The sequence below is a fragment of the Oncorhynchus nerka genome, linkage group LG4 (assembly GCF_034236695.1).
Source record: "Oncorhynchus nerka isolate Pitt River linkage group LG4, Oner_Uvic_2.0, whole genome shotgun sequence".
In the NCBI taxonomy this organism is placed as follows: domain Eukaryota; kingdom Metazoa; phylum Chordata; class Actinopteri; order Salmoniformes; family Salmonidae; genus Oncorhynchus; species Oncorhynchus nerka.
In genome coordinates, this window is record NC_088399.1 from 83,332,688 (window position 1) to 83,358,250 (window position 25,563).

The window sequence follows — 25,563 nt, forward strand, 5'->3', positions numbered from 1 at the left end:
ACAAATGTATATGTTATTTTAATTGAAAACAAATTACATTCACCGTTGAGTGAGCAGTAGTAACATGTTTTGATGTCAATACAATATGACGCATACATTTGGGTGTCAGCGTCCTACCTTTACAATAAACAGAGTGGTATGTACTGTACTACCCATGAATATAAAACAGATTCACACACATTTTTAAAAGAAAGTAGTCACAATTGCTTGCGGTCATATTTTTAATATGAAACCACAGGTTTGTTTTACATACATCAACTGTCAACATTTATTTTACTGTGTTGCATTAAAGTATATTGAATTTGCTTGCCAGGAAATTATGGCTAAAATAGTTATTTACTTATACACAACATTACAAATGTTCCATTTTACAAAAGTATTACCTGACTCAATTGACATACATTTACACTGCTATGTCTTGTTCCCTCTAGTCTAGTATAAAGCATTTCGGTGTAAAACACTTGCACATTTAGTTACATTAAACTAAGGGTCCATAGTCCCCATTTCCCAACATGACATTATTTCATAAAGAAAATGGGGTTAAATTGACTGTGTTAATTCATTGCCACTTCTCTCCATGGTTACTTCAATATGTGCTGCTGAACTTTTATGTCTTGGAATAATATTTCTCCCCCAACTTTCCACTAGCCAATATCTCCCTGTTCCCTGTCACCTTGTCTCTTGCCTCGTCTGATGTCAGACAGTGTCCCATACATCCAGCATAGTGTGGTGGTTACTGGTGGTGTCGACTCCTCATAAGGTTGTCCAGTTCTGTCTTGTTGATGGTGCCGTAAGCCTGAGAGTAGCTGCCTAGTTTGGCACGGGGATCCCCGGCAGCCGCCATGTTGGCGTTACACTGGAAAACCTTCTTACTGAACCTGGGAGGAGGGGGCCGTGCCTCTCGTGACTGAGACTGGGACCGTTGGTTCTATATTTACCCCCCAAAAGGACCAGATGGAGAGAAAATCTGGGTTAGAGGGGGAGATTTAAAAATGTTATGAGGGTAAATATGGGACAATACAAGTCCTGTCCAATAACAAGAAGTAGTAGGATTCACTCCACAGCAGCTGAGTTCCCTGTTCCCAACAGGGTGATAATGAAACAGTGGGAAAGGACATTATAGAAGATGATTTATGTATGACATTGACATAGTGACAGCAGAAACAGTATATGAGATCATAGAGTATGACCGTGTTAATATAGCCCACTCACCAGGTGTGCAGAGGAGACACACATCCCTGAGGATACAGAGGGATCGTCTCTGCGGACAAGTGGGTTGTTCTGAGGGTGGGAGAGGGTCAGGGAGAAGGAACGGGTACGGCTGACAGGGGCTGAGCGACCGCGCTGCAGAATCTGCTCCATAGACTGACAGATGGGGAGACATTATTACATATCTTTTCCCCCCCATGCATTGTATATTTTTCACTGGACACTGCAAATAACTTGTGCTGTGTAGTGATCATCAACACAATGTTTTAAATCAAGAGTCTCTGTCTAATACATTTAACTAAACATGCTTGTCTATCCAGTAATCTGTATTTTAGATATTCAAGGTGTCCACTGAATGTTGCTAGACCTCAGTCTGAATTGTGTGTAGTTTAATCCATTCCATTGTATTCTGGTATTAACAAGTGACGCTGCAACTAATCACTGAAGATCCTAGAACAAGGATCAAGGACACACTGATTACTTGCACAAACGCATACGGTACACATATTACATCATGTATCTTAAGAGGATATAAACTGGGTAATTTATTCTGCAACAATCTTTTTGATTTGTTGCTGATTATTGTTCCCACTTGAATTGTATTAAACACGATTTATTGCATCTGTTGTAACTGAACTCTTTCCTGGGATCTGAGTTTTTTCTATAGCTGTGGTACTTACAACAGTGTTGCGAATAGCGCCCTCTGCTGGCAGTACAGTTACATTTTCATTACTCATCTGTCCCTCCAGTTCCCTGCTGGCAGTACCGGAGCGAAAATAGTGAGGTGGTCCAGCCAGATTTCGAACAAAACCATCTGCATGAGAGAAATATAAGATAGTATGTGTCTGTGTGTATGAAGTATGAAGGTGTGTGAATATGGGGGACCAAATCAAATAAAAATGTATTTGTCACTTACCGTGAAATGCTTACATACAAGCCCGGAGGGGATGGCTGCTGTTTTACTGCCTCCTAAACAATTGTGCAATTTTGTGTGTTAGTGTACTCACTGGCAACATGTGTGATGGGATTATATGTAGTCTTTCCCATGACGGGGCTAGCTGCAGGGCTGGACCTCTCCAGGGACGGCTGGGTGGACACAGGTACTGGTGTAGGTACGGTGATAACTGGACGAGCAGCCTGGTGTTCTGTCTTATCATGAGGGACCCTAAGGTCCCCTCCACCATTACCAGACACTGGCTCCAGCCCTCCTTTGTCCTTCCCAGTGGGCCTTTCCCTCCCACGGTCTCCACTGTCACACCCAGACCCTGACCTAGAGACAGGCTCCTCTTTCTTCCTCGGCCTGGGCATTACATGACGTGGCATTCTCCTTGTGGTCCTCTTCTCTAGAATCATCTTTTTCACAGGACAGATGAAAAAGTCACAGTATCTACAATCATTTTTATCTGTCATTCATTCCTGAACACCTGTCTCATGTTCTATGTTTGGTTCGCTTACGGTGGACCATTACTGCCAAGTTTTTAACAGTTACTAATACAGTGTTAAAATAATTCCTTTCAGGGGATTATGACTGTGTGTATATATACACTGCTCAAAATAATAAAGGGAACACTTAAACAACACAATGTAACTCCAAGTCAATCACACTTCTGTGAAATCAAACTGTCCACTTAGGAAGCAACACTGATTGACAATACATTTCACATGCTTTTGTGCAAATGGAATAGACAAAAATGGAAATTTTAGGCAATTAGCAAGACACCCCCAATAAAGGAGTGGTTCTGCAGGTGGTGACCACAGACCACTTCTCAGTTCCTATGCTTCCGGCTGATGTTTTGGTCACTTTTGAATGCTGGCGGTGCTTTCACTCTAGTGGTAGCATGAGACGGAGTCTACAACCCACACAAGTGGCTCAGGTAGTGCAGCTCATCCAGGATGACACATCAATGCGAGCTGTGGCAAGAAGGTTTGCTGTGTCTGTCAGCGTAGTGTCCAGAGCATGGAGGCGCTACCAGGAGACAGGCCAGTACATCAGGAGACGTGGAGGAGGCCGTAGGAGGGCAACAACCCAGCAGCAGGACCGCTACCTCCGCCTTTGTGCAAGGAGGAGCAGGAGGAGCACTGCCAGAGCCCTGCAAAATGACCTCCAGCAGGCCACAAATGTGCATGTGTCTGCTCAAACAGTCAGAAACAGACTCAATGAGGGTGGTATGAGGGCCCGACGTCCACAGGTGGGGGGTTGTGCTTACAGCCCAACACCACCGTGCAGGACGTTTTGCATTTGCCAGAGAACACCAAGATTGGCAAATTCGCCACTGGCGCCTTGTGCTCTTCACAGATGAAAGCAGGTTCACACTGAGCACATGTGACAGACGTGACAGAATCTGGAGACGCCGTGGAGAACGTTCTGCTGCCTGCCTCATCCTCCAGCATGACCGGTTTGGCGGTGGGTCAGTCATGGTGTGGGGTGGCATTTCTTTGGGGGGGCCGCACAGCCCTCCCAATGTACCTATGATGAAAATTACAGGCCTCTCATCTTTTTAAGTGGGAGAACTTGCACAATTGGTGGCCGACTAAATACTTTTTTGCCCCACTGTATGTATGCATGTATGTATGTATGTATGTATGTATGTATGTATGTGCGCGCACACACACACACAATGAGACAGGTGTTCAGTTCATCATCCTCTCTCCCCTCAGTATTACCTCATACAGTTTATTACGGTACTGAACCACCGACAACTGGACATCATCATCCACAGGCAGGATCACATCAGAGTCCAGACCTGGCTCCTTGGCTGGGTTGTGGAATCTCCAGTGATATGAAGAGGAAAAACGTGAAGACAGCGCAACACAAATAGATGTATCCATTGTTAAATCCAAGACTAGCCATGCATACTGACTTAACAAATCGCACTACTCAGTAAAATTGTAACATAAACAAACAAAACGGAAAACACTTTGGCTGTATCCCGAACGGCACACTATTCCCAATATAGGGACCCTGGTCAAAAGTAGTGCACTATGTAGGGAACAGGGTGCCATTTAAGAAGCAGCCTACATACTGTATATATTAACATGCCTGAACATAAACCCTTTGGTTATAACAGAAATGATCAGCATTGGCATCACTAGAGGATTCACGCATTATGTCATCAAATAGCTTTGGGTTACTGGCTGGGTTACTCTAAAGCTCCTCGTGACAACTGCTGATTTAAAAAGGACTTCATAAAACACATTTGACTGGACATGATTGATAACCATGTATGAAATGGAGCACAAAAGCCTATATAAAGCTCCTATAAAGCACATTGCACTACATTTTAATGTATGAGATGTGCTGTATAAGGTACCTGGAGACATAGAGGTGCTGCAGGGCCTGCTCAGCAGTCAGTCTCTTGTCTGGGTTGAACACCAGCAGGCGACGCACCAGGTCTAGGGCATCTGGAGGCACCGACGGCTGCAGAAGATCCTCTAGAGGCACCTGGGGCCTGGACACAGACAAACACAGTGCAGCGCAGTGAATACATGTCTACAAATGTCTAGACAGCTGACTCAGCACCTTTAAATAGTTTACTTCTGTTGGACCAAGTAGATTTCCACTATGACTTACTTCAGTAGCATCCTCTGAATCACAGAAGCACCATACTCAGATCTGATCGAAAGTACGTCTGAAAAAAAAAAAATCACAAATCACTACTAAGGTAATGATCAGTTGGTCAGTTAGGGGCATAACAACTTGATTCCTACAACTAGTGCTCAACAACCAAATAGCACACTAGTAATGATCTGTGAACCCTGCAGCGAGGACTTAATACTCACCCTCTGGGCTAGGGTGTGGAATTGCACTCATGATTTTCTCTATCTGGTTGATGGTGGAAGTTCCAGGGAAAAGGGGCTGCCCAAGTAGCATCTCTCCTAGGATACAACCTATACTCCACATGTCTACCCCCTTTGTGTATCTGTAGAAGAAATCAAAGACTTTTCATGGACTGACTTCTAATATGCAGGTTTCTGCATGGCTACTACTTACTCACATCAAGTACATTGATGTCGCAAAAGGGCAACTCATTTTACCATTACAAACTTACAATAACAATATTTAATTTGTACAGCGCATTTCTCACCCTCAGCCCACATCATTTTCAATGGCAGAGAGAGAGAAAGAGAAACATATACATTCAAAAGTGGAGAAAAATAAAGAAATAAATATATATATATATACACTTCATATTCATCATCTCCAGCTCCACCCTCAACATCATGTGAAAATGGCGCTTTTCTATGTTTGGTAGTAGTATTTCCAATGACGTCATCTAATTTAACCAATTATGGATGTGTGCATTTCACCTATATATATAAGGTGAAATGCACACATCCATACAAAACATAATCTGGTGTGCGTCATGTGATTTTTATCAACAATGAGTAGGAAATGCCTACTCATTATTGGTTAAATCAGATGATAGAAAAGCACCATTTTCACAAATGTTGATGCTAGGGGGGTGGAGCTAGAGATGATGAATATCAAGTACACACACACACACACACACACACACCACCCCCCTGATGTTATTTTAATGGACAAAAAAATTGCTTTTCTTTCAAAAACAAGGACATTTCTAAGTGACCCCAAACTTTTGAACGGTAGTATATATATATATATATTCAAGCCTAAAGGAATGGCTCAGATACTTGGGAAAAGTAGGCCGTACAGTGCACTGCTCCATGTAATCCCAGTGCGTGTGTACCTTGAAGAACCCAGCAGGATCTCAGGAGCTCTGTACCACCGCGTCGCCACATACTCTGTCAGCGCCGGGTTCCCAGCATCCTCCTGGATCTGGCAGAGAGACCTCGCTAAACCGAAGTCACAAAGTTTCACAAAGCAATCCGTGTCAAGTAGAATATTGGAGGGCTATGGGAAGAGAAAACTCAATTCAATCATGTCATCAAAATAGTTATTCTCCAGATAAACAAAAGAAGAATTGGATAGCATCACCCATACTGGTGGCACCAGCGCATCTGCAAATGCAATAATCTCAATATGCACAGTTCTTAGTACATTGACAATTTAACCATTGTACTGTACCTTCTGGTCTCTGTGGATGACATTGCCTGAGTGCAGGTATTTGGTGGCCTTGAGGAGTTGATGCATGACATAGCGTTTATGGATGTCTTTCAGCAGGTTGCCTTTCTTTATCACCGCGTGCAGGTCGGTGTCTGCAACACAAAGGTGGTAAAAACACTAATAACCAACAGGAATCGTAACCAAATGAAATCATCCAGAATTGTACATTCATTCATACCACACTTAGAATAATGACACTTTGAAAACACCTTTCCACAAACACACAATGAACCACAAACACAAGATTAATGTAGCAGTCAAGTGAAGGACAAATCAGACATGTCACGTTTTCCCATAAACAATCTACGCACTCCTGCAGTGTGGCGGTGGGCGAATGCCAGGGGCACCAGGTGCAGTGATGCGGGTCCACACACTAAGAGATTAGACTGCAGGGAACAGAGAGAAGTCCAATATGTGGACTCAGCATGCATAGTAGGCAGCCAAGAGGAGAGGAGCCCTCCCCCATCACCCTTTCCTCTGGTGCCAGGTTTAAACTGCTGAATAACCTTGCAGCTTGCCTGCCTGCATTCTTTGTGCTGTTATTTTAAAATGGCCGACCCAATCAAATTTAGCACAGGGTAGACACCTGAAACCCCACCTCTTTAAGGAATACCTAGGATAGGATAAAGTAATCCTTCTCCCCCCCTAAAAGACCTAGATGCACTATTGTAAAGTGGCTGTTCCACTGGATGTCATAAGGTGAAAGCACCAATTTGTAAGTCGCTCTGGATAAGAGCGTCTGCTAAATGACTTAAATGTAAATGTAAATGGGTAGGTGGGTAGGTGGCCAATAACAAATACTGTGGCAAAGCCTTGAAAATGTATTTTTGTAGACATCAGGGTGATTTACACAATCAAGTTGTCAATGCAAGCATCCTGCATGTACAGTACCAGTCAAAAGTTTGGACACACCTACTCATTTAAGGGTTTTTCCTTATTTTTACTATTTTCTACATTGTAGAATAATAGTGAAGACATCAACACTATCAAATAACACATATGGAATCATGTAGTAACCTAAAAAGTGTTAAACAAATCAAAATATATTTTAGATTATTCAAAGTAGCCACCCTTTGCACACTCTTGGCATTCTCTCAACCAGCTTCATGAGGAATGCTTTTCTAAATGTCTTGAAGGAGTTCCCACATATGCTGAGCACTTGTTGGGTGCTTTTCCTTCACTCTGCGGTCCAACTCATCCCAAACCATCTCAATTGGGTTGAGGTCGGGTGATTGTGGAGGCCAGGTCATCTGATGCAGCACTCCATAATTCTCCTTCTTGGTCAAATAGCCCTTACACAGCCTGGAGGTGTGTTTTGGGTCATTGTCCTGTTGAAAAACAAATTATAGTCCCACTAAGTACAAACCACATGGGATGGCCTATCGCTGCAGAATGCTGTGGTATCCATGCTGGTTAAGTGTGCCTTGAATTCTAAATAAATCACAAACAGTTAACCCACTGTTCCCCGGTAGGCCATCATTGTAAATAAGAATTTATTCTTAACTGACTTGCCTAGTTAAATAAAGGTTACATTTAAAAACAATTAAAATAACTTACAAGTAATGATGGACTGTTGTTTCTCTTTGCTTATTGAGCGGTTCTTGCCATAATATGGACTTTTACCACCCCTACCTTGTCACAACACAACTGACTGGCTCAAATGCATTAAGAAGGAAAGAAATTCCACAAATTAACAAGGCACACCTGTTAATTTAAATGCATTCCAGGTGACTACCTCCTGAAGCTGGTTGAGAGAATGCCAAGAGTATGCAAAGCTGTCATCAAGGCAAAGGGTGGCTACTTTGAATATACTCAAATATATTTTGATTTGATTTGATTAACACTGTTTACTACATGATTCCATTTGTGTTATTTCATAGTTTTGATGTCTTCCCTATTATCTACAATGTAGAAAATAGTACAAATAAAGAAAAACCCTGGAATGAGTCCAGTAGTCCACAGTGTCCAAACATTTGACTGGTACTATATATCTGTTATTACCAAATAGGCATTTTATATGATACCATCTCACATATCACCACATTCCTCAAGTGAAATCAAATTCATATTCAAAATAGATGTAAACAGATAATGCACATAAGAGTCCTCACCCATGTATTCAAAGACCAGGTAAATATCTTTGTCATTTTGAGCTCTGATGACATTGAGCAGTTTGACGATGTTGGCATGATCTCCAAACTCCTACAGGGAGAAATACATAACAGTTTAGATAACTCGCACGGACGGACGGACACGGACGGACACACACACACACACACACACACACAGACACACAATTGAGTGAAATCAGTGTTAAGACTGCAAATCTTCTTAGGGATAGTGACATAACCAACACCACCTAGACTGTTCTTAACGTTTAGATGCGTTGTTATGTAAACCCTCTCCACTGTGGTGCCAGTGTTTCTGTGGGAGATGGCAATAGCTGATTATGGACACTGACACACAGTTTATGGACTTGGCCTCTGTTTTTCCTGGCCGCAGAGGATGGAAACAAAAACTGCCCACACTGTTTTCTTTTCCCTGTGTGACCAGTTTTCTGTTGACGTTCAATAGGTCAGAATATATGGCCACCCTATGGATGATTAACTAAGCACCAAATCACACTGCAAACTGTCCACAATACTTTTAGTCGTCTCTTTAAAATGGTACAGGTGTTGTAGCTGTGAACCTGGACTAAGGCTTCTGTTCAACTATAGAATAAACTAAACAAAACTGTCTCTGTTTGGACTACGAGTCTTTAGCATATGGAATTATTTTATGCATTAATTTCAAAACCATGCCATAAAAATGTTCATGTCCATTTTGTTATATGTAATCTCTGCTGGACAGGCTACATTTATGTGAGATTTTCGGTTCTAGGTTGCCCAGATTATGTTAAACACAATTTTAGATACAACAGTTCAGCACTTGGCAGGGTCTAATCAGCATCAAGGAGTCTTCCTGAAAAGCAGGAGCCATCTGGAGTTTACATTAGGGTATGCAAACACGGTCCCAGTGTACACAGCAACATGACCAGTCCACTCAGGCTATATACACCAGCTGGCTGCGGTTGGGCTCCATTTCAAACCCTTGAACCACTCACTTCAATTTTCCAATTGTTGCTAACTGAAATAGATATTCATTCTTACCTGAAGAAACATGATTTCTCTGAATGTCCTCTGTGGAGAAAAAAACAACATTGGGAAGACGTAGGAAAGGCCAACGTCATTTTAATTGACAATGTATTTAATCATTAACGGACTAAATGAAACAAGTTGTTTGAGAACCCCTGGCCCTTACAGTATTGCCATAAAATTATAATTAGATATAGTCAAGGTTGTTGAACAGGGACTTTTTTTGTTACGCTCCTCAAACTTTCACAACATATATTAAGATATATCTCTGTAGCTACATCTACTTTATGGCAGACAAAACTAGTAGCCAATGTCAATGACCAATATCATCATGTATCACAAACCTGGGCATCAGTCCTATTCCTGAAGGCATCAAATATTTTCTTTACAGCCACAACTTCTCCTGTCTGTCTGTCCACAGCCTTCCATACAATCCCATATGCCTGGACACAGAGTGGATAAAGAGATACAAAACTGATAGTGAATCATTATCAGGATTAAAAGGTAAAACAAAAACAGCCACAGGACTGTAGTTGAGCCCTAAGATAAACTCAAAGCACAATATTGGGAACACAGGGAAGTAGAGTGGAGGGTAAGGAAAGAAAACGTTCTAGGGAGCGATTACTAAGCACTTTTAGAGTCAGCAGCACACCGAGGAGAGGTGACTGGTTATGACATCAATGGGTGAGAAGAAGAGAAGACATAAGGGAACACTAGACACTGGTCCCTCTGGCGTCAGTGACTTCCTGCTTAGCGAGCATAGCAAGGATAACTTTAATTCCGTCAGAAAGACTGAAAACTGGGGAAATAAGGTTATTCAAGGAAGACTTTTGGGGGAAAGTTACAGTCTTGGAACTTATAATGGTACTCTTGGTATTGTAACCTAGGAATAGTGCCCAACAGCAGCACATCGGTTTTTCCCCCTGTTGGGTAAAATTGAATTGTAGCTCACTCCACAGCTAGCTTGAAATGTTGCCGATGGAGCTATCCAATTGGTGCCTTTTGTATAGCTCAAACAGTTGGTAGGTTGTCAAGGAGGAGGGTCACATGTGTTTGCGAGAATACGATCACTGGTTCGAGTATGGTATGGGGGCAGGGACAGTGGAGGAAGACTTACTGTGAGCAGCACACTAATGTCAGTTTCATTACTGTATTATTGACAGTATGTTTGTTTATTCCATGTGCAACTCTGTGTTGTTATATGTGTCAAACTGCTTTGCTTTATCTTGACCAGGTCGCAGTTGTAAATGAGAACTTCTTCTCAACTAGCCTACCTGCTTAAATAAAGGTGAAATAAAAAAAAATGAACACCTGTGTAATAGGACCGATGGCCTCCCCTCAAGGGAAGGTTCTAGGTAGTATTGTGTGACGCATCTACATGACTCAACAGTTTGCCACCTGGCACTATACAGTTCAGAGATACAATAAGCATCATAGGCTAGATCTAGCACATGGTGAGACTCATTGTTTTGTCAAGAGAAAGAAAACAGGTCTTCCATTATCCTATATCTGGGGAAAAAAACAAAACAAAGGATTTTTCTATTTCCCTTGTATCAAAGTCTGCTGATCTGGCTGAAAGAAATGTCTTGTTCTGAAAAAATGTATAATCCTCCAGTTTATGACATCAGTATTCACAGAGACAAAGTTTGGGGAATTTTAAGAATTGTTCTTACAGGAATGACTAGGGAGGTAAACGTGAAAAGTAGCAATGTGTGTAATTCAATGACTATTTCTATAAAATAAAATGGATTTCAAAAGCGACCACTTGTTCTTCGTATGTATTTGCTTGAAAGCAGTGAGTGTGCAATTTATATATATATATTTTGTATTAACTTACCTTTATTTAACTTGGCAAGTCAGTTAAGAACAAATTCTTATTTACACTGACGGCCAACCCCAAACCTGGAAGTCGCTGGGCCAATTGTGCGCCGCCCTATGGGACTTAATTACCGCAGGATGTGTCTGTCATTCATGAGTTTGACTTTCACATTACAACAAATAAATGTTTTCCCCAGAACTATAAAAACTGGGGACAGACAAAATTACTTACCCCCTTTCCAAGTCTTTTCTTTATTTCATATTTCATGGAAATATGATCCTCCACTTCCGTGACGTTCATCCTAATTCTTTGTTTAGTTAACTCTTATGCAATGTTTTTCATTCCTTTTTGGTAATTGCAAAGTAACAGTCAGCCAGCCACAAGTAGAAATTCTGCAAGGAAACACTTGAATCATCTGTTTTCAGAACGTTCTTGATCAAGGCAACAATGTATCAACTTCCTTTGCAGCTGCAATCTCCATATGAGTACACTAAAAAATGTAACACCTTTCGTTTGAAGGAGTTGTTGAATGTAAACAGTTAGTTAAATACAAAATCACGATTCATGTGTTGTTGTTTGGCAGCCAGTTCTACTTGCAGCAGCGCGCTAACTAGCTTCTTTGAACTTCTACTCTAATGTTGAATGGTTATTGATTAATCACTGTCGTTGCCCACCGATACATTCCTAATCAAATATCTCCCTCCCAAAAATTACCGATGGTCTTCTTTGAAAGTTCTAAAACAGTCCGGTTCAAGGATATCGGCGACAGGTGTTGATTGCTGGATACAAACAAGCATATCGGTTCGTTTCGTAATTGTTTGTCGTCCTGGAGACGCAACTATACGCTGCTGTACGGTTTCCGAAGTCAAAATGTACTATATCGTAACAATTAATGGAAAAAAAAAGCTTTTTGGTCTTAATTTAAGGTTAGGCATTAGGTTACCAGTGTGGTTAAATTCACGATGAATTAAAATAACTTTTTAATTAGATCAATTGTAGAAGTAGGCGGGATTTATGACTTTGTCGCTGTGGTAACTAGTGACAACCGTTCCAAAAGCTTTTAAAGGAGCCGTATGCTTTATTTTATGAATCGATAAGTGGGATGCACTGCACTGTACGGAGATTGTGACAGCCGGTTAAACGGCATCCCTTGAGAAGGCAAGAACAAGATGTATGGCAGGAGAAGTGCAGTATTATCATAAGACGACATATACTTGGAATATGGAGGAGGAATGGAGGGAAAAAGAGGCTGAGGAGGTCTAAGGGAGAGAGGGGAGCTTGAGTTGGTTAAAAATGGCAGAAAAAAAGGATATGGTTTGTTAAAGAAGAATGGTAGAAAGTATAAAACAGAGTGAGCTGAAGACAGGAGGAGAAATGGAAGTGAATGAGGTCGAAGTATCAGAGGTGGTAGGTGTGGTGAAGTTCTTGGAGCCTGAGGCTTGCACCGAGGGTCAGGATAAAGATGAGTCTGTGACAGTAGGAGTGAAGCTTTTGGAAAAAGTGGAACCTTGCCTTTTGGCTGATCCATTTGTGGTTTCAGGGTGGGTGAAAACAGAGTTGGGTGCTGTGGAATCATTGGTGAGGGTAACCAAAAGTGGTCTTTTGATAATTTGTGTTTCTGCTGTTCAGAGGGAGAAGGTGCTCTGCGTTAAACGAATGGGGGCATGAAATGTGAAAGTTGACCAACTGAAGGGGAAGATTTCCGGTGTTTGATGCAACACAGACAGTGTGGCATGAGTGGTGAAACAGAATAGTCATTGTCTGTTCTTTTGAGTTTTGATGTTGAGTCGTTGCCCGACAAATTGATTTTAGGATATATAAGTTATCCTGTACAAGCTTTTGTGCCAAATACATCACATTGTTACAGGTGTCAAGCTTATGTGCATGTGGCAGCAGTGTGTAGGAGGGAGGTTCCTATGTGTGAGAAGTATGCAAAGGGCATGAGACAAAGGAATGTGTAACATTGAGGAAAGTAGTGGTATGTGTTAATTGTAGGGGTGCCCATGGGGCTGGGGATCAGACATGTCCTGTGCAAGAGAGCCAGGTTGAGGTTTCAGGGTTAGAGTAGTGCAGAAGTTGTCATACGCTGAGGCAGTGAAGAAAGTAGAGGACGATGGGTCAAGGGGTAGGGATTCTGAGATAAGTGGTGTGAGTAGTAGATCTGTACCAGTACAGAGGGATAGTTCAACAAGTAAATATGTTTCAGTGAGATTGGATTTTTAGCATTTATAGCAATGGTTATCAACTGTACTGCAGGGATGGAACTGAAGTCGCAGAAAATGGAGGTTGTGGTGGCAGCTGCAGAGGTATGAGTGTGCGAGACATCAAAAGAGTGTTAAGTGGTAGTTCCATTATTTCAGGTTGTTGGCCCGAGGAAGGACTAAATAGATTTAAATAGTGGAGTAGGGTGGTTATTTTTTTGTGAGTGTTATGTTAGATGGTAGGGTATTTGTTCATTTTTTTCAAGCAAAGTATAAGGGAGTTGTACTCCAATCTAGTAGGTGGCATTAATGCATCATTTATTGATGCCAACCACCGTTAAACCTCAACGAAGAAGACGCACCCAAGTTGTTGTGAGGCCAGAGCGCTCCGATCAACCCTTACTCCTGATCCAGTGTGTGCTCTGAACGCCCCGAGAGTGTAGTGCTCTGAACGCCCCGAGAGTGTAGTGCTCTGAACGCCCCGAGAGTGTAGTGCTCTGAACGCCCCGAGAGTGTAGTGCTCTGAACGCCCCGAGAGTGTAGTGCTCTGAACGCCCCGAGAGTGTAGTGCTCTGAACGCCCCGAGAGTGTAGTGCTCTGAACGCCCCGAGAGTGTAGTGCTCTGAACGCCCCGAGAGTGTAGTGCTCTGAACGCCCCGAGAGTGTAACGCTCTGAATTTATAAAACTGACAATCTAACAACGTTCTGAATTTTTACAAATGCCCAGAGCACACTAAGCGCTCTCTGGTACTCCAGTGAATTTACAAACACCCAGTGTACCAAGCAAAATGTGCAATGAATGACCTTAGAATTCAGACATACCGGTACATTTCTAAACATGATAACAGGGAGACACCAAAGTTGGAGGTAGGTAGATGTTTTTAAATATTATTTTTTTAAAGTGTTACATGCTTTTTTTTAAAATTCAAATTCTGCATTATTTACAATGGTAATTCTTAATAAATATGCTCTCCCTAATTTTCATTGAGGGGTGAAACACCATTTAGTCAGCATCCCAAAAGGAGGACATTCTATGAATCCACCCATCTCCATTGCCCACCTAATGTGGCCAAACCCTCACATCTAAAGAAAAGCTGAATTAAGAATGTTAACTGAAGTATAGTACTATAATATCAAATGTACTCAAATGAGAAACAAAATCATAGACAAACACATTTCATTCACTGGAGTGTTTCAACATGATCATCAATAAGGGTGCATTACAGGTTGGCCTTAACTATATTCAGGCCCACCTGTCACTGTTTCAACTTGAGTTAACTGAACATCCATTGCCAGGAATAACCTGTACACAAGTTATTGGAGTGCCTCAGAGTGCAGATGAGGAACAGCAACACTGTATTTCACAAATTTAGCAGTTCATTTTCATCTCAAAATGTTATTTCCATCCCTTTATCAAAGTTTTGGCTGACCGAACTTCTTAAACACACCCCAGGTCACTTTTTTACATGTTGTATTTCAAATATCTTGTCTTCATATAAAGTGATTTTTAAAGGGTACAGACTCACACCAGGCCTTGTGTTGGTATGACAACACCAGACGTAAACACAGTCCTATATACTGTAGATGCTAGAACACAGGCTGATACCACATTGACTCGGTGTCGGTACCCCCTGTAATATAGTCTCATTATTTTACTGTTTTACTTTTTTATTTTACTTTAGTTTATTTAGTAAATATTTTCTTAAAACTGCATTGTTGGTTAAGGGCTTGTAAGTAAACATTTTTACGGTGAGGTCTACACCTGGTGTATTCGGCGCGTGTGGCAAATCAAATTTGATATGAGTAGTCTTAACACAGTGCCCCGTCACTCAGGCTAGAGAACTACAACTCAACTAGGCATCTCACTGAACAGGAGGACCCCACTGGGCCACAGCACTGGACGCAGCCATGAGTCTAGGTCAGAGTTCAAAGGATAAGACAGACAAGTACTGTACCAGAGATGGAGGAAGAAAGATATTATTCCATTGAATAGTACAGACCAAACAGAGGAGACGACCTCTGAGACGCGTAGCGAGAGAGGAAGGGATAGTACAATGATATAAGAAAGGTGAGAATAGTCCTGGATGATGGGTAGATTAGGAGGAGTGTAAGAAGCGATTGAAGGCGTTGTAGGCTGACTCCAGGTCAAACAGCATCTGGCGAACCTGGGAGTCATCCAGCTCATCAGAGGCTGACATGCTGCTGAGAGTGGTCAACCTAAAGAGGAAAACATGCAACTCTTTACCTTTGGAATTACTATACTATTTTAGTGTTACACCTACTGTCATTGTTAGACAATAAGGGCCATTTTCCCAGGCACAGATTAAGCCTAGTCATATATTAAAAAGTATGGTCAATGAGGATTCTCCATTGAAAGTGCTTCTTAGTCCAAGACTAGGCTCAAACTGTGCCTGGGAAACCAGTCCTAAATGTGTGTAAGTGAGGTATATCTTTACCAGAGGGTGACTTTGTCCTTGGCCTCATTGTCTGGGGGCATGTTGCTCATTCTGTTCATGGTCTCCATCAGCTCTCTCAGGTCTGGTTGGATCTGATAAAATCAAACCACCCCATCAGTCAATGAAACATAGAAACAATACCGGACCCTAACCACTTTACCCGACAGGTTATATGGCTGCGTTTACACAGGCAGCCCAATTCTGATCTTTTGCCCAATTATTCATCTTCTGACCAATCACATCAGATATTTTGCAAAAAAAATAGCAAAATATCCGAATTGTCCTATGTTGCCTATAAATAGGGCCTCTGAGGGCTTTCCAAGCCCAAATTACTTTAGAGGTAATATGTTGATGTTCATTGTCACTTGACCTCAGTCGGATCTATTTACCTCATCCATCGCCCGGATTTCCAGACGTAGCTTGTCCATCACCGTGATAAAGAGCTGGGGATAGGAGAGGAGAAACAGAAACGAAGGACAATAATGTGTAAGCTTAACTGACAATTTCACTGTCTGTCAGAAACCTGACATTTACTGCAGAACAATCACACACTTTCAAATGTGTGGTCTGGCAAGGTAAAAATCTGTCCTTCTGCCCCTGAGCAAGGCAGTTAACCCACTGTTCACCGGGCGCCAATGAAGTGGATGTCGATTAAGGCAACCCCCCGCACCTCTCTGATTCAGAAGGGGTTAAATGTGGAAGACACAATTCAGTTTAAATCATTCAATTGTACAACTGACTAGGTATCCCCCTTTCCTACCAGTCTGATCTTATGAAAGAGTTTGAATTTGTGTGTTATATCTCTCCTATGCTGTTCCTCTCCGTTCAGCGGCCCTACTGGATGTGGGATGCAATTTGCTGTGGCACTTAAGGGGGCACCAACAGCGTTCTGGGATGAGCCAGAACATGTGTAAAATTAAGAAAAAGACAGTGCCAGAACAGTAGGCACTTTATTATTAAATCGATATTGGACCGCAAATGCTTCAATGTTGGCAAAAAATGTTGGTGATCCCAGCGTCTGAAATCACTTAGTGTTTAATGTCATGAGCATAGTGAAGAGACGTACCGATACGATATCAGCAATGCAGCGATTCAGGTTGCCCTTGTCATCCTTGATGGTGATTGGTCGATCCTCCTTGATTCGCTCCATAGATAGCGGGCAGTCAAGCTGATATACAAGAGAAGGGAGAGGAGAACAATATGAAATACAAACCAATGTACTCATATTCAGATATTGTTCTCAAGTTCGGCAGCCAGCAGATGGCTAAAGCACGTACACATCTAGGATCAGCCACTTTACGTTACATTGAGTGGATTCCATTAACTGCAAAAGCTGCACTCCACTCAAAGCAGTGTGACTGATATAAACTCACTCTGTACTTCCTACAGAAGTCGTCGATAGAACCCACGTCAGATCCCTGGACCTGTTTGAAAGCAGCCTTGTACTGCACCAGTAGCCTGGAGCAAGCAGCCGTGTACCTGATGGAAACACACAGTAATGGATCTCATTCTCTAATGTTGAAGCAACCTCATACAGTACTTTCAGAAAGTATTCATACGCCTTGACTTTTTCACATTTTATTGTGTTGCAGCCTGAATTTAAAATATAATTTGTGTCACTGGCCTACACACACAATACCCCATAATGTCAAAGTGGAATTGTTTTTAGACATTTGTACAAATTAAAACTGAAAAGCTGAAATGTCGAGTCAATCCCTTTGTTATGGCAAGCCCAAATAAGTTCAGGAGTATAAATATGATCCTCCTAAGGATCCACCCCTTTTTTCAATTTTCGCCTAAAATGACATACCCAAATATGCCTGTAGCTCAGGACCTGAAGCAAGGATATGCATATTCTTGATAGCATTTCAAAGGAAACACTTTTTGTTTGTGGAAAGTTTGTGAAGATGTGAAATTAATGTAGGACAATATAACACATTAGATCTGGTAAAAGATAACAAAGAACAAAACTTTTTTGTATCATCATCTTTGAAATGCAAAAGAAAGGCCATAATGTCTTATTCCAGCCCAGACGCAATTTAGATTTTGGCCACTCGATGGCAGCAGTGTATGTGCAAAGTTTTACACTGATTCAATGAACCATTGCATATCTGTTCAAAATGTTGTATCAAGACTGCCCAAATGTGCCTAATTGGTTAATTAATACATTTCCAAGTTCATAATTGTGCACTCTCCTCAAACAATAGAATGGTATTCTTTCCCTGTAATAGCTACTGTAAATTGGACATTGCAGTTAGATTAACAAGAATTTAATTTAAGCTTTCTGCCCATATCAGATATGTCCATGTCCTGGGATTTTTTGTTTGTTACTTACAACCTCATGCTAATCACATTAGCCTACCTTAGCTCAACTGTCCCGCGGGGGGAGACAACAACGATCTCGTAGAGGTTAACAAGTCACAAAAAAGTTTCATGGACTCACTGTGTGCAATAATACTGCAAAAATCACTGAAGCTGGAGACTCATATCTCCCTCACTAACTTTAAGCACCAGCTGTCAGAGCAGCTCACAGATCACTACACCTGTACATAGCCCATCTGTAAATAGCCCATCCAACTACCTCATCCCCATACTGTTATTTATTTTATTAATTTAGCTCCTTTGCACCCCAGTATCTCTACTTGCACATTCATCTTCTGCACATCTATCACTCCAGTGTTTAATTGCTATATTGTAATTATTTTGCCACTATGGCCTATTTATTGCCTTAACTCCCCTATCCTACCTCATTTGCACACACTGTATATATACTTTTTCTATTGTATGTTTGTTTATTCTTTGTGTAACACTGTGTTGTTTGTGATGCACTGCTTTGCTTTATCTTGGCCAGGTCACAGTTGTAAATGAGAACTTGTTCTCAACGAGCTTACCTGGTGAAATAACGTTTTTAATTTTTATTTATTTTTTATTATACGTGATTATTATACGTGATTTTTGAATGACTACCTAATGTCTGTACCCCACACATACAATTAATTATCTGTTAGGTCCCTCAGTTGAGCAGTGCATTTGAAGCACAGATTCAACCACAAAAATCAGGGATGTTTTCCCAATTTCTTGCAAAGTGAGATAAAACAAATATTTAAAAAAGCAGACATTGAATATTCATTATACTTTGGATGTTGTATTAATTCACTCAGTCACTACAAAGACACAGGCGTGCTTCCTAACTCAGTTGCTGGAGAGGAAGGAAATCACTCTGGGATTTCACCATGAGGCCAATGGTGACTTTAAAAAATGTACAGTTTAATGGCTGTGATGGGAGAAAACTGAGGATGGGTCAACACCATTCTAGTTATACCGCAACACTAACCTAAATGACAAGAGTGAAAAGAAGGAAGCCTGTACAGAATAAAAATATTACAAAACATACATCCCGTTTGCAATAAGGCAGTAAAGTAAACCTGCTTAAATGTGGAAAATAAATCTACTTCATGTCCTGAATAGAACGTGTTATGTTTGGGGCAAATCCAACACGACTGAGAATCAACTCTTCATATTGTCAAGCATGGTGGTGGCTGCATCATGTTATGGGTATGTTTATCATTGGCAAGGACTAGGGAGATTTTTAAGATAAAAATAAACAGAATAAATCTAATTAAAGGCAGAATCCTTGAGGAAACCCTGTATCAGTCTGCTTTCCAACAGACACTGGGACACAAATTCACCTTTCAGCAGGACAATAACCTAAAACACAAGGCCAGGTAGCCTAGTGGTTAGAGCGTTGGACTAGTAACCGCAAGTTTGCAAGTTCAAATCCCCGAGCTGACAAGGTACAAATCTGTCATTCTGCCCCTGAACAGAACCCACTGTTCCTAGGCTGTCATTGAAAATAAGAATTTGTTATTAACTGACTTGCCTGGTTAAATAAGGTTAAAAAGTACCTGATTTTTCAACAGTTTTCTTCTTCTTTTTTTTTTTTTTTACAAAAGGATAGATTTGGAGTTACATAAACTTGGATTTTTCCGCAGGTACATATGCAGGATGCTACCCTCCACAGCATGGCCTTTTCTCCAGATCAAAACTCCAAACCTACAACTTAATTCTGACCAAAACCAGAGAGATTACTGCTTCCAAGATATTATTTTCCCAAGCTATACAGAGGGTGCTGTAGCAAACAAACAGCAGAGACCTGAGGACACCATTCCAACCTGGAACTGAGCCAGATTCAATTAGCACTAAGGTGTGAAGTAAAAGGCCTTTGGCCCAACAAGTGTCGGAAGTCTTTGAAGCGTCCTCTCAAGCCCCCTCCTGCTGTTCAAAGACCATTCCCTGGCATTTTCTACAAGAAATCTGCCTCAGGAAATAAAAGCTTCTCCCAAGTGGGTGACACCTACTCCCATTGCCTACTGTACTGCTGCATGGATTCCACCTGGTGATATCTCCCCCTGTCTGCTACAAGTACCACCTCCACCACACTCCCCCCTCTCTGTTCACTGTCTGCCCTGGCCTGTCTCCCCCTGTCTGCTACAGGTACAGTGGGGCAAAAAAAGTATTTAGTCAGCCACCAATTGTGCAAGTTCTCCCACTTAAAAAGAAGTCATTTTCATCATAGGTACACTTCAACTATGACAGACAAAATGAGAAAAAAAATCCAGAAAATCACATTGTAGGATTTTTTATGAATGTATTTGCAAATTATGGTGGGAAATAAGTATAATAAGTTACAGGCCTCTCTCATCTTTTTAAGTGGGAGAACTTGCACAATTGGTGGCTGACTAAATACTTTTTTGCCCCACTGTACCTCCACCACACTCACCTCTCTTTGTTCACTGTCTGCCCTGGCCTGTCTCCCCCTGTCTGCTACAAGTACCTCCTCCACCACACTCACCCCTCTCTCCCGAGCTTTCGCTTGCCTCCAGCACACACGCACTGTTGGGTCGAGTGACTCTGAACTTACAATGGCTAGCCCCAAGTCGTTATATATATTTTTTTTTTCTTGTGCATTTTGCCTCATGACTCCTTTATACTTTGTTGACTACAAACTTTCTTTACCCAACCGTGGGACAGGCTATTTGTTCCCACACTCGGGACTTTGACTCTCTATTGGTGACAGACTTTTGGCCTCCCATCCTATTCCATCCACTCACCGGCTTTGTATTCATGTTACCTGATGAAATTGCTGTACAATATGATCTTGTTGCCACCTGATGCACATTCAGATGTCATAAATCAGCACTGCAGAGCTCTCCCTGTACTATAACATGCTTTGATTGTATTACTGTTGATGAGATCTGGAAAATATCTGGAAATGTGCATGTACACCCTGGCCCATCATCTACAGTTGCTAGCCCCAATCCTGACTTGTGCTCTGATATCTGCTTCACTGATTTCTGCTCTCGTGAAAGCCAAGGTTTTCTGCACGTTAACACTAGAAGCTTATTACCTAAAATGGATCAATTGAAAGTGTGGGTTCACAGCTCCAATCCAGACGTGTTGGTCATTACTGAGACGTGCTTAAGAACGAGTGTTTAGAATACTAATGTTAACCTTTCTCAGCAAGACAGATCTTCCAGAGTTGGAGGAGTGGCAATCTTTACCAATGATCACCCTCAGTGCTCGGTTGTCCCCACCAAGTCTGTCCCCAAACAATTTGCTGGTTTTAAGCATTATATCCATTCATATGCAGAGAATACAGTCTTATACTCAGCTGGCCCCTGCCCGGATATTGTGTTAAATGCTCTACAACAATGCTTTCTAAGTGTCCAACAAGCTTTCTCTGCCGTTAACCTTGTTCTGAACACCTCCAAAACAAAGGTCATATCACAGGGCTTCCAAGTGGCGCAGGGGTCTAAGACACTACACTACAGACAACCTGGTTCGAATCCAGACTGTATCACAATCGGCCGGGATTGGGAGTCCCAATTGGCCCAGCGTCGTCTGAGTTTGGCCGGTGTAGGCCGTCATTGTAAATAAGAATTTGTTCTTAACATTAAGCATTGAATGAGGCTGGTTTGTCCAGGGCTACAACAAAAATGTGTACTGTTTGGGGTACTCAAGGACCAGGGTTGGGAAACACTGTCATAAACTGTAAAATAAAGGTGTGTGTGTGAGTGTACTAAAAATCTTGACCGAATATTTTTTTATTTTATTTAACTAGGCATGTGAGTTAAGAACAAATTATTATTTACAATGACGGCCTTCCAAAAGGCAAAAGGCCTCCTGCGGGGACGGGGCCCTGGGATTAAAAGAATAAATACAATATAAATATAGGACAAAACACACATCACAACGAGAGACAACACAACACTACATAAAGAGAGACCTAAGACAACAACACAGCAAGGCAGCAACACATGACAACACCAGCATGGTAGCAACACAACATAACAACATGGTAGCAACACAACATGGTAGCAGCACAAACATGGTACAAACATTATTGGGCACAGTCAGCAGCACAAAGTTCAAGAAGGTAGAGACAACAATATATCGCACAAAGCAGCCACAACTGTCAGTAAGAGTGTCCATGATTGAGTCTGAATGAAGAGATTGAGATAAAACAGTCCAGTTTGAGTGTTTGTTGCAGCTTGTTCCAGTCGCTAGCTGCAGCGAACTGAAAAGAGGAGAGACCCAGGGATGTGTATGCTTTGGGGACCTTTAACAGAATGTGACTGGCAGAATGGGTGTTGTATGTGGAGGATGAGGGCTGCAGTAGATATCTCAGATAGGAGGGGAGTGAGGACTAAGAGGGTTTTATAAATAAGCATCAACCAGTGGGTCTTGTGACGGGTATATAGAGATGACCAGTTTACAGAGGAGTATAGAGTGCAGTGATGTGTCCTATAAGGAGCATTGGTGGAAAATCGAGAGCACCGTTACCTGCCAATCTCTAAATTATGTCTCTGTAATCTAGCATGGGTAGGATGGTCATCTGAATCAGGCTTAGTTTGGCAGCTGAGGTGAAAGAGGAACAATTATGATGGTGGATACCAAGTCTAGATTTAACTTTAGTCTGCAGCTTTGATATGTGCTGAGAGAAGGACAGTGTACCGTCTAGTACTACGTACTACCAAATACTTGTATGAGGTGACTACCTCAAGCTCTAAACCATCAGAGGTAGTAATCACACATGTGGGGAGAGCGGCATTCTTCTTACCAACCCACATGTATATTTTTTTAATATATTTTATAAACCTTTATTTAACTAGGCAAGTCCTCTTGATACTCCCCATCCCGGATCCAGGAGCGTAATCATCGACTGAGACTAATTAGCATAACGCAACGGACATAAATATTACTAGAAAATATTCCTATTCATGAAAATCACAAGTGAAATATATTGAGACACAGCTTAGCCTTTTGTTAATCACCATGTAATCTCAGATTTTCAAAATATGCTTTACAGCCAAAGCAAGACAAGCATTTGTGTAAGTTTATCGATAGCCTAGCATACCATTATGTCCAGCTAGCAGCAGGTAACTTGGTCACGAAAATCAGAAAAGCAATCAAATTAAATCGTTTACCTTTGATGAGCTTCGGATGTTTTCACTCACGAGACTTCCAGTGAGATAGCCAATGTTCCTTTTTTCCAAAAATATTATTTTTGTAGGCGAAATAGCTCCGTTTGTTCTTCACGTTTGGCTGAGAAATCGACCGGTCACGACAACGCCGAAAAATATTCCAAATTAGCTCCATAATATCGACAGAAACATGGCAAACGTTGTTTATAATCAATCCTCAAGGTGTTTTTCAAATATCTATTCGATAATATATCCACCGGGACAATTAGTTTTTCAGTAGGACCGAATGGAAAAATGGCTACCTCTGTATTTTATGCGAGAATCACTCTGAGAGCCATCAGGTGACCACTTACACAATGTAGCCGCTTACGGGTATTCTTCAACATAAATGCGTAAAACTACGTCACAATGCTGGAGACACCTTGGGGAATACGTAGAAAAAGTAATCTGGTTGATAGCCCATTCACTGCTCAATAGGGACGCATTGGAACACAGAGCTTTCAAAACATGAGTCACTTCCGGATTGGATTTTTCTCAGGCTTACGCCTGCAATATCAGTTATGTTATACTCGCAGACAATATTTTTACAGTTTTGGAAACTTTAGAGTGTTTTCTATCCTAAACTGTCAATTATATGCATATTCTAGCATCTTGTCCTGACAAAATATCCCGTTTACTTTGGGAACGTTATTTTTCCAAAAATGAAAATACTGCCCCCTAGTCACAACAGGATTAGTTGACAAGTTGAATCAAGTGTGCTTGTCCAGGGTTACAATAAGAAAATGTGGGGATACTTGAGGACCAGGGTTGGGAAACACTGGTCTATGACAGACGTGCACACACACACAACCAGTCAGAGTATATTAACTCACTCATTAGGAGTCACACAGTCTTTGATGTAAGCTTTCTCCAGGGCCTGAAGGGTCTTCACCACAGCAAACAGCTCTGCCATGTTGTCAAACCTTGAGAAATACAAGCACAACGCTCAATGTTAACATCTCACCTACATGGTTTGTGAATAGCGTTTATCATGAATTTACAGTCAATGTTCACTTACTTCTCTCTCTCTCTGGCATTCTTGTACAATTTTACTTCCTAAAAACAAACTGCATTATTTCTTATTTTGGATTTTTTTTAAACCTGGTAATAATGCAGAAAACTCAAAGCCAGAGGTCCACCAAATATGCCATAAATATGCCATTAAATTATGCAAACCCTACAAAACCCCACTTACCTCATACAATTCAGGTTTATTGACAGGAGCTATAATGAAGAGAAGTATAAAGGCATAACAGAGATGCTTTATAAGACCACATCTCTTTGATGATCACGTCTATAAGAGGTCTCTAAAAAAGCCTGGGTCTTTTTACTTTCTTGTATTCTTCTTATTTCTCGTGTGTTTTTTGTTCTACCTAGTGCTTCATTGATATTGATTGCTGCATTGTTGGGTTGGAGCTTGCAAGAAAGGAATTTCACTGTACTTGAGTACATTTGTGACTGTCAGGTAAAACTTACCTCCTCCCATACCTCCTGCGACAGGTATTCCGTGAAACATGGTGACTGCTGCCGTTTCACAACTTTTATCTATTAAAAGTAATACATGTTACAGATGCCTTTCAAATACTTTAGCTATAACATCAAAGTTAATTAATTGACTGTAAACTGTGGCTGTAGCGATCTGTCACGTTAGTTAGCTAGCAAAGAGAAAATACAAGCAGGAAGTCCTCAACTGGCTAGCAAGCACGAAATGTATCTTATCTAGCTAGCTACACTTTGATGAATTCACCACTCGTTTAGCTAATTACAAAGGTTGGTAAGGGAGATTATTTGATAAATAGATGTCAACAACAATATTCAAAGATGATGACATTAGCTACTGTAGATATTTTATGAAAAATAAACTAGTTAGCTAGCTAGCATTTCCTTTGTGATTAATCTAACCAAAACAGTCACCCATTTGGCACAATATATTGGCTGGATAAGTTAGGCAACTTCACAATACACTACTATTACGTAAATTGAAATAATATACACATGTTATTCGACCAATACTTCAATAATAAATCAAAATGTTCTGGAAATATTTAACTCACCCCCTTAGCAAACTGAAGTGACGTCAGTGTAAACACACCCCTCGCGGAACCAAAGGACCCACAGACGTCGCAAAACATAAG

General features: G+C 41.3%; 2 protein-coding genes across 5 annotated transcripts; both read right to left on the minus strand.

Moving 5' to 3' along the window:
• Nucleotides 1-207: 207 nt before the first annotated feature.
• Nucleotides 208-12,269, minus strand: LOC115128684 (mitogen-activated protein kinase 15-like). 4 transcript variants are annotated; one of them, XM_029658759.2, is made up of 14 exons: nucleotides 11,480-12,260; nucleotides 9,774-9,872; nucleotides 9,445-9,474; nucleotides 8,407-8,497; nucleotides 6,257-6,387; nucleotides 5,919-6,082; nucleotides 4,990-5,129; nucleotides 4,781-4,838; nucleotides 4,521-4,658; nucleotides 3,874-3,979; nucleotides 2,217-2,562; nucleotides 1,890-2,023; nucleotides 1,213-1,365; nucleotides 208-928 (listed from the first exon to the last, which is right to left on the minus strand). In XM_029658759.2, exons 1-14 carry the CDS (start codon nucleotides 11,546-11,548, stop codon nucleotides 734-736), a joined length of 1,854 nt encoding a protein of 617 aa, XP_029514619.2. In that variant the 5' UTR covers nucleotides 11,549-12,260; the 3' UTR covers nucleotides 208-733. The 4 variants fall into 4 exon arrangements, with proteins under 4 accessions (XP_029514619.2, XP_064874021.1, XP_029514622.2 ...); XM_029658761.2 differs by having other exon boundaries at nucleotides 880-967; nucleotides 11,480-12,269; XM_065017949.1 differs by lacking the exons at nucleotides 9,445-9,474; nucleotides 9,774-9,872; nucleotides 11,480-12,260 and adding an exon at nucleotides 7,366-7,623 and having other exon boundaries at nucleotides 8,407-8,492.
• Nucleotides 12,270-14,310: 2,041 nt separating this feature from the next.
• LOC115128688 (vacuolar protein sorting-associated protein 28 homolog) lies at nucleotides 14,311-25,563 on the minus strand. The gene is made up of 10 exons (XM_029658772.2): nucleotides 25,483-25,563; nucleotides 24,905-24,973; nucleotides 24,624-24,652; nucleotides 24,447-24,484; nucleotides 24,262-24,351; nucleotides 17,279-17,384; nucleotides 16,972-17,073; nucleotides 16,295-16,348; nucleotides 15,906-15,997; nucleotides 14,311-15,666 (listed from the first exon to the last, which is right to left on the minus strand). The coding sequence occupies exons 2-10, from the start codon at nucleotides 24,942-24,944 to the stop codon at nucleotides 15,546-15,548; spliced, it is 672 nt and encodes a 223-aa protein (XP_029514632.1). The 5' UTR covers nucleotides 24,945-24,973; nucleotides 25,483-25,563; the 3' UTR covers nucleotides 14,311-15,545.